The following is a 14172-nucleotide window of genomic DNA, read 5'->3' as shown; positions in this document are numbered from 1 at the left end:
CAGAATATTAAGCGAAAAAGGTTGCGAGTCTAGTTTTTTGAAGCCATACTTGACGTTGGTTTCGAAGAAAGAGTACTAGACTGTAAATCAACAGGCAGTGACGAAACTCGTTTTTTCTGCCTAAACTTATGGACAATCATATGTGGAGGCCAAAATTTTGGGTCACAAATAATTGTAAAAGCCTCAGGCGGAACACTTATTTTAAACGAGGCTATTTCACGGGGCTCAGCAAAACTGAACTTCGAAATAGATGCACTAGACGTCAATTTACTGGCAATATAGGCTGCTATAGATTCACAAGTTGTATCGGAAGATAATCTTGATACAAAAACTTGTCTTCTGGGAGCTATAACAGTAAGAGCCGGCTGAGGCAGAGCAGCAACTGACGCACAATCTGCAGCTCGTGATGAGACTGCGGGGGAAATTGCAGAAAATGTTATAGAGGAAGCTTTCTTAGGAGCTTTCGAGGCCACTACTGTCTTGCTTACTGCAGGAGGTTCTATCAACTGGGCTAAGGTGACCTGAGTAGGAGAAGGCACAGGGGAGATTTCAAACAAATTTCCAGGGGAAGCAGACAACGAGATTGCTGGCGATAGATCAAGATCTACTGGAGAACTTGGGCGTAATGAGGTTGACGGCGCCGAGCAAGGCGGTACCTCTAGAAATTGAGGCTCTAACCTACGTTTGGGGGAAGACACAAACTTATATTGACTAAGCAACTGTTCTCCAGAGTCGAACTCAGTTGAAAGTTACTTAGTTAACTTTTGCAATTTTAAAAATTTATTTCGCACGTTATTATACATACGCGAGAAATTAAATTGGATGTCAATGCATACAGGGCATGATTACCTCAAACCACCACAGCCTTTTTTAGGTGAGTAAACTTTGTCGAGGTCATGACCACTTAATCCTGCACATTTAATATGCATAAAATTCTCGCACAACCAACAGTTAACAAACCGAAGTTAATCAGAATCAATTGCATCTTTAACTGTGCAAGACTTGTTGCAGCAAAACATTGTGGGCAGAATAAATATAAGGATGAATGACCTAAATAACGTATCGGCACTAAGATGAGCTTTTAGGTACTGCGACAAACAGCAAACACAAATAACAACAAGAATGCTGAGTGAGAGCAAAGTGCACACAAACCTTTTGCACGCAAAGGGCGCTGCTTAAAAGCAAAATGCAAAATAATTGCAAAAACAAAACGCAGTGCACCGACGCCGAAACTATAAAATTATAAAATAAATACCTGTTAAATGCACAACCACTAAACTGAGCACAATACGGGCCAAATAGACATTAACTTCACAAAGTAAAAATAAATTAAAAGCTGCTTTAAAAGGCAAAAATAATAAAAAACACAGAGCTCAAGAAAACACGTCTTTCACTTTCTCTCTCTCTCTCTCTGAGCTCTCTTGCCCACCTGATATTATTCTCGGATAATAGATCAATCAGCGTGTGAGGTGGACCATCGCTTGGCGCATTTCTGGTCAATCTTTTGCTCTCTCTCTCAGCTCTCTTGCCCACCTGATATTATTCTCGGATAATAGATCAAGCAGCGTGTGAGGTGGACCATCGCTTGGCGCATTTCTGGTCAATCTTTTGCTTGTGGAGCTGGGAAAATGGGTACCTAGAAGCAGAAGTGACTCCTCACTTGAGGTCGTCCAAGTCTTGTCTGGCTTCTGAAAGTATCCCAACGTTGAGGGAGTTTTTGAGAGAATTTTCCTGGTGGTTTTGGTTCTCTCCCTTGGGATCTGACTGCGTTGAAGAGTTTCATGGGTTTTTTCCGTAACTCACTGACTTGTGGAGTCTACCAGATAGGCTTAAGTTTGCCCCTTGGTTTCCCAATGGGACATGATTTCTGCAGCGCGGTTACGCATGCTGCAGTGAACCTGTTAATTAGTGATGTGAACTCGACTAAATCTGGGCCCTGTGGAGGGTGGTCTGGTAGTATTCTGCTAATATGTTTCGAATACGAGGAAAAATTTGTGCGTCACGTATTTATTTTTGCGATTGGCCTCTCGCTCTTTAGAGATACTTCGAATTCAATATATCTATGGTCCGAGAAGGAGTGTTCTAGAAGAACTCTCCACTCGGAAATGCGGTTATAGAGTCGGTCTGACGCTAGAGTGAGATCAAGAACCTGGCTTCGATTCCTTATCACAAAACTTGGATGTGAGCCAACATTACAAAGCAGTATGTTAGTAGATAGGATGTAGTTAAAAATTATCTCACCCCGTACGTTAGTGTCAGTGCTACCCCACTGAGTGTGATGAGCGTTGGCATCGCATCTTATGAGCAGATCCATATTTCTCTTCCTGCTGTCCTCTATGAACTGTCTCGTCAATAGAGGTGGAGGGTTGGCTTCCTCATAAACTATGTAGGCGGAGCATATTCTTATAGGCTTTGGCTTAGCCTATATCAATGTCACCGTCGCTAAAACTAGATAGCAAGAAAATATTTATGTTTCTCGTGAATAAAATGCAGGTTTAGGTCTTGCCTGTGCCGTTCGCTGTGATCAGCTTATATCCTTTGTCCTCAATCCAGAAAACTTGCCTCTGTAAACACATGGTTCCTGAATGAGGACTATGTCGACATCATCTTTGCTACGACGATGTAGTAGGACAGCTGCTTTTGCTTTGCAGTGGTGGAGATTAATCTGTAGAAACCTGTCGGCCTCGTCGTCATCTACGATTTTTCTTTTTTTAAGTTTTATTTATTTATCGAATCATCTCTTACGATAAGTAGTCAAATCTTAATCTAATATAGTTCTTTAATTAATTACAATAAAATAGTTGAATTACGGACGTAACTGTTATTGCTGGGTTGGGAAGTCTCTTCGCCGGAGTCATGTATGGCTAGCATGCCAAGTTAAATTCTGCGCAAGTCTATTTGGATGGTTCCGAAGCTTAAGCTGGTATTTTGCTTTCACCTTTGCGATTTCATCTTTAACAGGTCCCACATTTAAATCTTTTCGGATATTTTCACTGCGTATGTACCTGGGTGCCCCAGTGATGGTTCTCAGTATTTTCGATTGAGCTCTCTCGATTAACTCTCTTATTTGTTTGTTTAGAGTAAAGGTTACATGTTTGCACTTTTGCTTGTTTACATGTATGCGCCAGTCTGCTAGCCATTCTTCTATGGCCACGAGGTGAGATGATAAGAGTTCTGTAGCTCTTGTTGAGCACTTGGAGCGACTAAGGATGGCAGTATCATCAGCAAATTTCGAAATTGATGTATGACTATTTGGTGGTATATCTGCTGTGTATATGATATACAGTGTCGGTCCAAGCACGCTTCCTTGGGGTACACTAGCTTCAATTGGATGGTATTCGGAGAGGAAATCTTTGCATCTAACTGCGAAACTTCTTTGCTGTAGGTATGACTCCAGTATTTTATGGATGTTCTGTGGAAGTAATATTTTGATTTTGTGAACTAAGCCATCCAGCCAAACGCGGTCAAAGGCTAGGGCGACATCCAGAAAAACAGCGGAGCAATACTCTCGTTTGTCAAATGCATTTCGTATCTCAGAGGTTATTCGGTTAGCTTGTTCAATGGTTCCAAGTTTTTCGTGAAAACCAAATTGGTGATTTGAAATTGCACTGTTGGTGTGTAGGTGCTGCTTGATGCGATTCAGGGGTAGTTTTTCGAATATCTTCGATAGTCACGGCAGGAGACTGATAGGTCTATATGATGATGGCTGAGACTTGTACTTTCCGGCTTTACCATCATCATTGTGATGCCAGATTTTCTCCATTGTTGAGGATAATAGCCCCATTTCATCATGCTGTTGAAAATGATGGTGAGAAAATATACTGCACAGCTCGGCAACTCAATGATCATTTTGGGGGAAATTAAATCGTGGCCCGGCGCTTTTTTTTTTACTTTGAAACTTGGCCCTTATTGACACCTGTAACTTCTGCTTGAAATGCGATAGGCGTGGTAGCTTCAAGAAGATTGGTTAGTGGGATCACAAAGCTATTTGTTGCTGGATGTGGACGTTTTCTAAATGGGCGGCAAATAGATTTGCCTTCTCTTCGTTGCTGCGAGCCCACTTTCCTCTTTGTGTACGTAATGGTGATTCACTCTCGATTGGTGAACATAAGCCTGATTTAGCTTTCCACAATGGGAATCGTTTGCTGTTTGGGGAGAGTTGCTCCATATAGTCCTCTTGACCTCGGTTTTTCTCATCTTCTAGGGTTTTGCGCAGTAGATGGTTGGCCATTTTTAACTTGCCACTCCCGCCGAAGCCTTCTCTATTTCGTAGCAGCTCCTTAAAATTCCTGGGAACACGACTGCTATTGTAAGGTTTATAAGCTGTGATTTCTGGAGTGGAATGTTTTGCCGCCAGTGACATTACAGACACTAATGCTTTAACTGAGGTATCTATGTCATCTTTGCAGTTAATGTTTGGACAGCCATCAATATGGGAACTTGTGCTCCACACAAATCTGAGCCTGTGGCACTTTTCTTGTAACAGCAAAATCAATCAAGTCTGGTTGATTAAATCCTTTGAATCTGTGGGCCAATATGTAGGCCAGCCCGGAGAAATAAAGTCAAGCTTGTTTCGTGGTGTTATTATAGCGTTATCAGTACAGTTGTCTTCCTTTCGGGTTGATGAGTCGGGATCCCCAATGTGTGTGTTTGGCATTGTAGTTACCAGCTGCTATGAAGCGGTCACCTAGTAGGTCGAAGAAATGTACAAATTCTGCTTCTGAAACGGAGAAGCGCGGCTTAAATAGCCGCTTTGTGTTTCGATGTGAATTGTTGTGGCCTTTAGATAAGTTGTAGCAAATGATGGTAACGGATAGTGCCTGATGCGACTCTTTATCAGGATGCCAGTAACTCCATGAGCCTTACCATCGGGATGATTGGTCGCATAGAAGTTGTAGCCAATGAGATGAAAATAATTTTTGTTAGGTGAGACTCTGATATAAACATGGCGTCAATGTCATAATGATTGAGGAACTGTAAGAGCTCGCATTTGTGCTGTGAAATACCATTCGCAATCCAAAAACATATTTTTAGTGAAGCCATTTGAGTAGCTTTCTGTTGGATTAGTAATTCCAGAAGGAGATTTTGATTGCGCATAATTTTCTGCATCGTTTGTTGTATTGCTACCATTGTTAGAGTTGCCAGAATTGATTCAATCCCACTAGGCAATTGGGATGGATTTCCAGTGGTATGTTGGGTAGTAGTTTCTGGCCCCATTTGCGATGTTTGACGATTCATTATTCGTGCAGTGGTTTGTTTAGAGACTGAGGCGTACGACTCGTTGGTGTAACTTAACGCTTTAGCAAAAGATACTACTTGAATCGTAGTTGATGGTATGTTTTATGTTTTATTTTATTTCTATATATTATGTATGTATGTATTATTTTGACTTCAAGTCCATCTTTTATCTCGCTGACTGGAACTGTTGGCTTGATTCCTTTGATAACCACTTGTAAACCCTTGCTACTTTTAAGTTTTTCAACCAATTCTGTACAATTTGCCTGCCGCACATAAATAGGTGGCGGCTTTCGTTGCTTGGCCTTAGCTTTTTCTTCTTCAGGTAAACTGAGAGTCGTGAATCTATTGTTTTTCAGCGCCTCAGCGATCGAGCTAAGTCTGTTTAACGCTCCGTTAGCGCTTTGCGTACTTTTCGGCTGGGAGAGGGGCAGGTCGCGGTGAGTTGACAGTACCGGGCGCTGAGAGACTGGTGTTGTTGTTGTTGTACTTGTCGTTGTAGTTGTCGTTGTCGAAGTCGCAGACACAGTTGTAAGCGATGGCATTGTACTGGTCGTTGTTGTTATCAGCAGTTCATTGGTAGGACAGTAGGGGTCTGGGGACGGGCACTGGGCACTCCATGACCCACTTTGCAATGTGCGGGGTGAGCAGGTTTTCTTAGTTCTAAAGGCAATATATGATTAATTTACATGGGTCACACGAGCATAAGTGCCCATGCATACCCTGAGCGTATTTTCGCGAATTAATTTGGTTAATTTGGCGTTAATTGCACTATATTTGTAACACACGGTGGAGCGAAATAAAAATACGTCCGACGTCTACGACGTTCACAAACCAACTTTTCATCTAGGATGGAGTCCTCCTCTTCCTGGCCTAGTGTCGCGTGCCCCCTCACGAGCTCTTAGGTCCCTCAAGGATATCCTCCTTGTCCGATGCGACCTCCATTCCAGGATTTTCTGGCTCCGCGTCAGCAAGACACGTATGGCTTCCGACTCGTAGTCATACCTAGCTAGACCTTCAATTTTGGCCAGGTCGTCCACCGATTTTTTGTTAATGATCAGGACGATCTGACGTGTTACTTCCGCCTCCCATACTTTGACCACACTCCAGTCATTTGAGGGTTGCAGATATGGAGTATTAAAAAATCTGCTGTCTTTTCCGGCTTAGCCGATACCCTGACTCTGGCACGTGACCTTGCAGCTCGTTCTCGGCTCCTGTGTCTTGGGATAAGACCATCCTTGCTGCCCAGCCTGCATCATCGCAGATCGGTGGTAGTACTCCACTTGACACCAGGTCCGTCAGAAAACGACCTTGCAGCACGTTATCGACTCCTGCCCACCTGTGTCTTGGGATAAGACCATCCTTGCTGCCCATGTCTAGGACACCAATTAGGATCATATCCTTCGCCACTTCTGCGATCTCTGCTTTTTCGGCGCATTTTTGTATCTTCTTACCTGAATTGCAGACTTGAATCCCGGTAAGATCTTCTTGACCCATTCAACCATTCTTCGGCCGTGTGGCGGCGTCTCGGGAGCGGTATGGTTTTTTTTTGCAGTATGTCTGCTGCTCGTCTCTTGTCTTGAAACTTCATTTTATGTAAGTCAGTCTAGAAATTACTAGCCCTAAATGTCGCAATCTACTATATATTTACATAAGTGGGTTTGTATGTACATTTCTATGTACACACCTATGTTGTCTGTAAGATTGAGCTGCATTTCGTGACCCAATTTTTTCATTGGGGCATGAATTGTTGTTGGTAAATAGGAAAACGAAGATTATTGTATGTACATATGTATCAGCGTTGCCAGACGTCCCGGATTTAGAGGGTCGTCCCAATTTTTAAATCAAAATTAATTGTCCCGGACAGACCCAGTGCTAAGGAAGTGACACAGACAAGTGCAGATAGGCCACCTGCCCGGCGCGCAATGAAGATAATCGCGCGGAGGAGAGAGGGGTGCGTCACGCAATCGGTGCGTGCAACCGCGACTTCTCTTTTTCTTTTACTCTTTACTTGTTCCTATTTGTTGAAATTTGCTGTTGGGCTAGTTCGTTTGAAACTTTAGAGTGTCGGAAGAGAAAAAGCATATTGTAAATAAACTTGTAATTGTAAGCAAAAATACTTAGCTCACCAAAGACGTGTAAGACCTGCTAGTCAGCTTATACACCTAACTCTTTTAATGCTAACTCGGTCTAACGCGATTGCAAAATTGCTACCTTTTCTCTTTTAACGCGGTGAAATACCTCGTTCTAACGCGATTGACAAAATCCATTTTGTTATTTTGTCGATTATTGCATGAGTATCTTTGGGTATAGTATGTATCACCATACATGAGATGTGTGTATAAAAAGGGAAGTCCCACTTTCTACACCATCAGAGTAAGAATGAGTGCATTCTGATAAATAGTTGCTAAGGTGAGCAAAACTTGATTTCTTCAGACGCGCACATAGTAAGATTAAAATTCTTGTGATAAGTGAAATGGTTTAACCGTTGAATGAAATAAAATGGTATAAAGTAAATTATACAAGTTGCAGTTTCTACATGGCAACAAAAGAAAATAAACCATATAAGGTGCTATGAAGCTGCTATGAAGCTTTACGAGCCACTAAACAGTCGAAAATTGCAGATTTTGTTGCCACGCAAGGGGAGCCACCATATACAAAATGTTAATTACTAAAGCTGCTATAAATTCCACTAAATGAATTTCCATTTTATTTTAATACATATGTGTTCTCTTTTTACTTTTGAAAATTTTTGCCATTTGAATAAACCTTTTTATGTTTTTGAAACTAATAAATTTAAACACTAAAAAATTGTGTATGCATTTTTCGAAGTCTAGGAACGTAACCCCTCATTTTGTATGGAAATACATGGTATATTGGAGCTTAAAGCCGCCCATACCATGAGTACCATACCGCTATGGTTCCATCCTTTTGAATTCCCCGTCCCAAAATTTGAATTTTTCGTAAAATGCAAGACGGGCCATTTTATGTCGGTTGAATGGCTTTGGTTTATGCACCTTGGCGTCATATTGGAGACCCATTTCCTTTCTCCAAATTTTTTGCAACTGTAGCCCAGTTATTTGCATCTTTAATCCTGCCCTAATTTGGGATCATCTCATTACTTTGGTGGTTGCCAAGCTCGAATATGCCGTTAAGTACGGTCACCAACTGCCCTTTTCAGGTTGTTTTGAGCATATTATGGCGAAAATTTTAAAAAGTTTGAGACTACCGTTCTGATGCTTATTTATTGCTTTAACAATAACACAGACTTTAATGTAATAATCAGCCATAGTTTTGATCATTATTTTATTTTCTGTGCTTAACTCGTCTTCGCGGGGCATTTGAAATAATTATTAATTTTAAGTTCGCCATAACACAACGTTACGGCTTTTAATAAGCCTTCAATAAATCTTCTTAACCATTCTTTTTTTTTCTGGAGATAATAAGTTTGGTTCATACTTAAAATTTAAAAGGATAAAATGCACATTTATCAATTTGCTATAAAATGCATGATCTGGGGTTCTTTTAAATGCTAACGGTAGTTGAGATAAAGAGCTGATAAGAAACGAATGTATGAGAAAGCAACACAAAGTAAAAGAGAAAAAAATTGTATATTCAAATCACTAAAACATCTATTAAAATAACGGTAATATCAAAAACAAATTTTGCACATATATCAAACGATGTACATACAGTGGTTCACAGCTTATTTCAACCAGCACCCCGAAAAAAATTGTTGTATTTACATGTACATGTACATTCGTCTTGCACTGACAGGACAAGAAATTAAATTAATTAAAAACTATTTAACATTTTTAAAAGTAATTTTTTCTTGGTTTAGTACATTTGGCATTAACTACAATTTTAATTTTTTGGTTCCCCTTTGAAAAATGATGCGTACGCCCTTGTCGCACTACGCATACACGCTTCTAAATCACGGTTTTAAATCATAAATGAAATTTTTAAAACTAAAAGCAACAACAGCAACTGCAAGTCATTCGCACGCTCCTAATCTTTCCTTCACATTTTTTGATCACGTTTGATACGTTTAACGAACTATTTCGGCAAGAACAAAAATGTAACGGACTACTGAAAAATTTTTTGTCAAGAACGGAAAATGTTCATTTAAATACCTTAAATTCCTTCCAACTGGCAACTAATAAAGTGAAAACATATGGGTAGGTCATGCACAATATTAATACAATTTGAGATATTACTAGTGTATTGAGCCGGGCTATGACGGGCATTACCTGCTATTTTATTAATATTAGGTCCTGATAGAAACAAACCAGACTTTGCAGAATGAGCGTTTGATCGAACGAGTATAGTGCCGTTATTGGTCGAGTATTGTTTGGGTATTGCGCGAGCAATACTCGGGTATTACTCGAGTATTGCGCAGATTCTACCCGAGTATGTCTAGAATATTGCGTGGGTTTTACCCGAGTATGACCGTATATGTACATATGTACATATTTATGTATTTGTGCCTGCATGTGTTGTTTGCAATTATGCGCAAAAATGTGTATATGTATGTACGTATTTTAAATATAGAGGTACAGAATGAAAAGAAAACATATGTATACATATATTTATTTATATACTCTGTACATGAAATGTACAAGAGTATATTAGGTTTGCGCGAGCTGAAAAATGTAACAGGCAGAAGGAGGCGTGGTAGACCCCACAAAGTATATATATTCTTGATCAGCATGACAAGACGAGTCGATTTAGCCCTGTCTGTCTGTCTGTCCGTCTGTCCGTCCGTCCGTCCGTATGATCACCTAGATCTCAGAGACTATAAGAGCTAGAGACACCAAATTTTGCACAAAGATGCCTTATGTGTGTACGCTATACGAGTTTGTTTTATTTTTTTGATTCCCCCCCCCCCCCCCACTTCCCCCCTATGGGGGTTTTCCCGATTTTCCATTCGTATAATCGCCTATATCTCGGAGACTATAAGACCTAGGAACACCAAATTTTAGTCCAAGATGCCTTGTGTGAATACGCAGAAAATGTATATTTTGGAATCTCCCTCCCTCCCCCCTCTCCCACGCAAATGCGATTTTCTCTAACTCCCGTAATTCTTGGAATTTCTAACTAAAATTTTGGAAATACCCCCAGTTGGTTATTATGTGTCCGTGTGTCAAGTTGATAGACCGATTTAACAAGAAGTTATAGCCATAAATATATTTGCTGCTGCAGCGCTGCCCAAGCGCTGCCCACGGCTGTTGTTGATGTTGCTGTTTACTTGACTGCGAAAATGCTTACACAGACACAAATAGACGCGCATAAACATACATACACTCACATAGACGCAATTGCTTTGTATATGTGCAATTATATACCCTTTACGTGAGTTCGAATAATTATTGTAAACATATGTACAGAGTATTTCAAAGTCGGGACACCCGACTTTAGCTTTTTATACCCTGTACCCGTAGGGTAAAAAGGGTATATTAGGTTTGTGCAAAGTATGTAACATACAGAAGGAAGCATCTCCGACCCCATAAAGTATATATATTCTTGATCAGCATGACGAGAGAAATCGATCTAGACATGTCCGTCCGTCTGTCCGTCCGTCTGTCCGTCTGTCCGTCTGTCCGTCCGTCTGTCCGTCTGGATGAACGCGAGGATCTCAGAAACTATAAAAGCTAGAATAACCAAAGTTGGCATCCAGATTCTCCTAGGTCCGAGTAAGGACGAGTTTATTTTTTTTTTTTTAATTTTCCCCCCCTTCCCCCGCTGCAGAATTTCGTCAATAGCGTCCACATTTCAAATGCTACCTAAACCAAACTTTGCACACATAATTTATATATATTTGTCTACTGTTGTTCAAAATTTTATTCAATTCGGTCAATTCTAAGAAAAGTTATTAGCGAAACAAATTCTCGCCAGTACAACCCCCACAAACTGCAGCAACAAGTTCGCTCTTCTTCTTCCTCTTTTTGCTGCTGCTATGGGCACATATCAGTGACGGAAGTTTACCTGGGTACAGGGTATTACACTGTCGGGCTTGCTCGACTGTAGCGTTCTCTCTTGTTTACTTGTTATATTATGATATTTAGCATGATTTCATTATACTCTGTACATGAAATGTACGGAGTCAGCATGACGAGACGAGTCGATCTAGCCCTGTCTGTCTGTCCGTCTGTCCGTCCGTATGAACACCTGGATCTCAGAGACTATAAGAGATAGAGAAACCAAATATTGCACAAAGATGGCTTATGTGTGTATTCTATACGAGTTTGTTTTATTTTTTTGATTTTCCCCCCCACTTCCCCCTATGGGGGTTTTCCCGATTTTCCATTCGTATAATCGCCTATATCTCGGAAACTATAAGACCTAGGAACATCAAATTTTAGTCCAAGATGCCTTGTGTGAATACGCAGAAAATGTATATTTTGGAATTTCCCTCCTTCCCCCCTCTACCCCGCAAATCGTAACTCCCGTAATTCTTGGAATTTCGAACTAATTTTGAAATACCCTTAGTTGGTTATTATGTGTCGGTATGCCAAGTTTCGCTATGATAGACCGATTTAACAATATGTTATATTCATTAATATATTTGCTGCTGCATGGTTGACTGCTAACATGTTTACACAGACACGAATAGATGCGCATAGGCATACATACACTCACACAGACGCAATTGCTATGTAAATGTGCAATTATACACCATTTACGTGAGTTCGAATACCGAGAAAGTTAAAATCGATAAAAAAAATTTTTTTTAATTTTCTTAATTTTTTTTATTTTCTATAATTATTGTTAACATATGTACAGAGTATTTCAAAGTCGGGGAACCCGACTTTAGCTTTTTTACTTGTTTTTTAGAAAAGGAACTCAAATATCTTAAAATAAACAAATTAAAATAAATTAAAATATCAAAACTGCAACTCCAAAAACTAAAAAGGAAGCTAATAGTTTTGTTGGATTCTTTAATTTATATGCATATACATACTTGCATATAATTTATATGCATATACAAACTTGTATACCAAGTTACTATTGAACTAATAGCCGAGTTTTTGCAGTTGTGAGTCGAACTGACTGGTTGGTAAGGTTTCGTTTAAAACCAATCATTACTTGCATTCATGCACATGGGAAAGTTAAAATCGATAAAAAAAATTTTTTTTAATTTTCTTAATTTTTTTTATTTTCTATAATTATTGTTAACATATGTACAGAGTATTTCAAAGTCGGGGAACCCGACTTTAGCTTTTTTACTTGTTTTTTAGAAAAGGAACTCAAATATCTTAAAATAAACAAATTAAAATAAATTAAAATATCAAAACTGCAACTCCAAAAACTAAAAAGGAAGCTAATAGTTTTGTTGGATTCTTTAATTTATATGCATATACATACTTGCATATAATTTATATGCATATACAAACTTGTATACCAAGTTACTATTGAACTAATAGCCGAGTTTTTGCAGTTGTGAGTCGAACTGACTGGTTGGTAAGGTTTCGTTTAAAACCAATCATTACTTGCATTCATGCAAGAAGTTTCGGGCACAACCGCTCACTTCTGAGTTTTTGCAGCTTTGATTCGAACTGAGTGTTCGTTGAGGGCTCGTTCGCAACCAGTCATTGCTTGTCACTATACCCAAATGAAATTATCATACCAAGTATGGGTAAATATTCGAGTATGATCGAAAGTGTAGAACTCCTTGGAGTTCTCTGGTGTTTTTAATCAAAACTTCTGCAAAGCAAACAAGATTTCAAACATCCCAAAAGCACCTGTGGCACCGAGAATTGGTTTTGAGGAGAAACTTGGGAGGAAGAGATTTCTGTGGCACCCCTGATTATCTACTTGTATTTTAAATTTCATGCTTTTCGGTTAATTCGAAGAAAAGTTATTAGCCATCAATTTCACTCCGGTACTACGCCCACAAGCTGCAGCACCAAATTCGCTCTTCTTCCTTTTGCTATGGGCGCATATAACTCAAAGTCGGAAGTTTGTCTGGGTACAAGGTATTTCACTGTCGGGCTTGCTGGACTTGAGCGTTCTCTGTTGCTTTTACTGTAACATTCTCTAATGTACTGAAATGTCGCCACATTTAATCTGTTTTTCATATTTTCAAGGCTAAAGCTATACAGCATTACGAACAGGCTGCGGACTATTTTAAGGGCGAAGAGTCTGTTAGCTCTGCCAACAAGTGCATGCTCAAAGTTGCTCAGTATGCTGCTCAATTGGAGGATTATGAGAAGGCCATATCTATATACGAGCAAGTTGCTGCCTCGTCGCTTGAGAGTTCGCTGCTTAAATACAGTGCCAAGGAGTATTTCTTCCGTGCTGCTCTCTGTCACTTAAGCGTTGATCTGTTAAATGCGCAGCACGCCATCGAAAAGTATTCACAGCAATATCCGGCTTTCCAGGACTCTCGGGAGTATAAGCTAATCAAGGTACGATTTGGTGAGACGTAATATTTAGTTATACATAAATGATGCATGGCAAGTATTTTCATTTCAGTCTTGTAACATATGTATTTAGTATATATTTTTTGTTTATTTTTTTAGCCCTGTATTAAAATGGTATACAAGTTTAGTGCAAATGTATGTAACGGCTAGATAAGTGCCTGGCATACCTTGCAAAATATATATACAAGGTGTGTTATAAAGTAAACAGGACTTAAAAAAAAATCAGAACAAATGGGTTTTTCGGCAAAATCAATTTATTTTATTCAAAATAGTCTCCTGCTTTAATATAGATTTTTGCACGATCCAAAAGTATGTAGAACGAGTGTTTTAGCTCGTTGGCCGGTATGGCCGCCAGTAAGCCTTTCATGCATTTTTCCGAAAAGGTAGAATCGGTCACAAGCTTCGATCGATGAGAGCAATTTTTGGTCGTCAGTCAAGTTGTGCGGAACAAACTGAGCACACATCTTTCGTATGCCCAAACGTTCGGTCAAAATGCGATAAATCGATGTTTTGG

At 39.7% G+C, this 14172-nt stretch overlaps 1 protein-coding gene across 2 annotated transcripts in view; it reads left to right on the top strand.

The window, feature by feature from the left end:
* The window catches only part of LOC115624724 (alpha-soluble NSF attachment protein), a 74202-nt gene that overhangs the window by 47012 nt on the left and 13018 nt on the right, over nt 1-14172 (top strand). For both annotated transcript variants that reach the window (XM_030519547.1, XM_030519546.1), the window contains one exon: nt 13323-13643. In XM_030519547.1, the coding sequence (XP_030375407.1) occupies nt 13323-13643 (321 nt within the window). The remainder of the gene's footprint in view (nt 1-13322; nt 13644-14172) is intronic.

This window comes from Scaptodrosophila lebanonensis, unplaced genomic scaffold (genome assembly GCF_003285725.1).
Source record: "Scaptodrosophila lebanonensis strain 11010-0011.00,11010-0021.00 unplaced genomic scaffold, SlebRS2 tig00000061-arrow-pilon, whole genome shotgun sequence".
In the NCBI taxonomy this organism is placed as follows: domain Eukaryota; kingdom Metazoa; phylum Arthropoda; class Insecta; order Diptera; family Drosophilidae; genus Scaptodrosophila; species Scaptodrosophila lebanonensis.
This window is presented reverse-complemented; position numbering and strand designations above follow the sequence as displayed.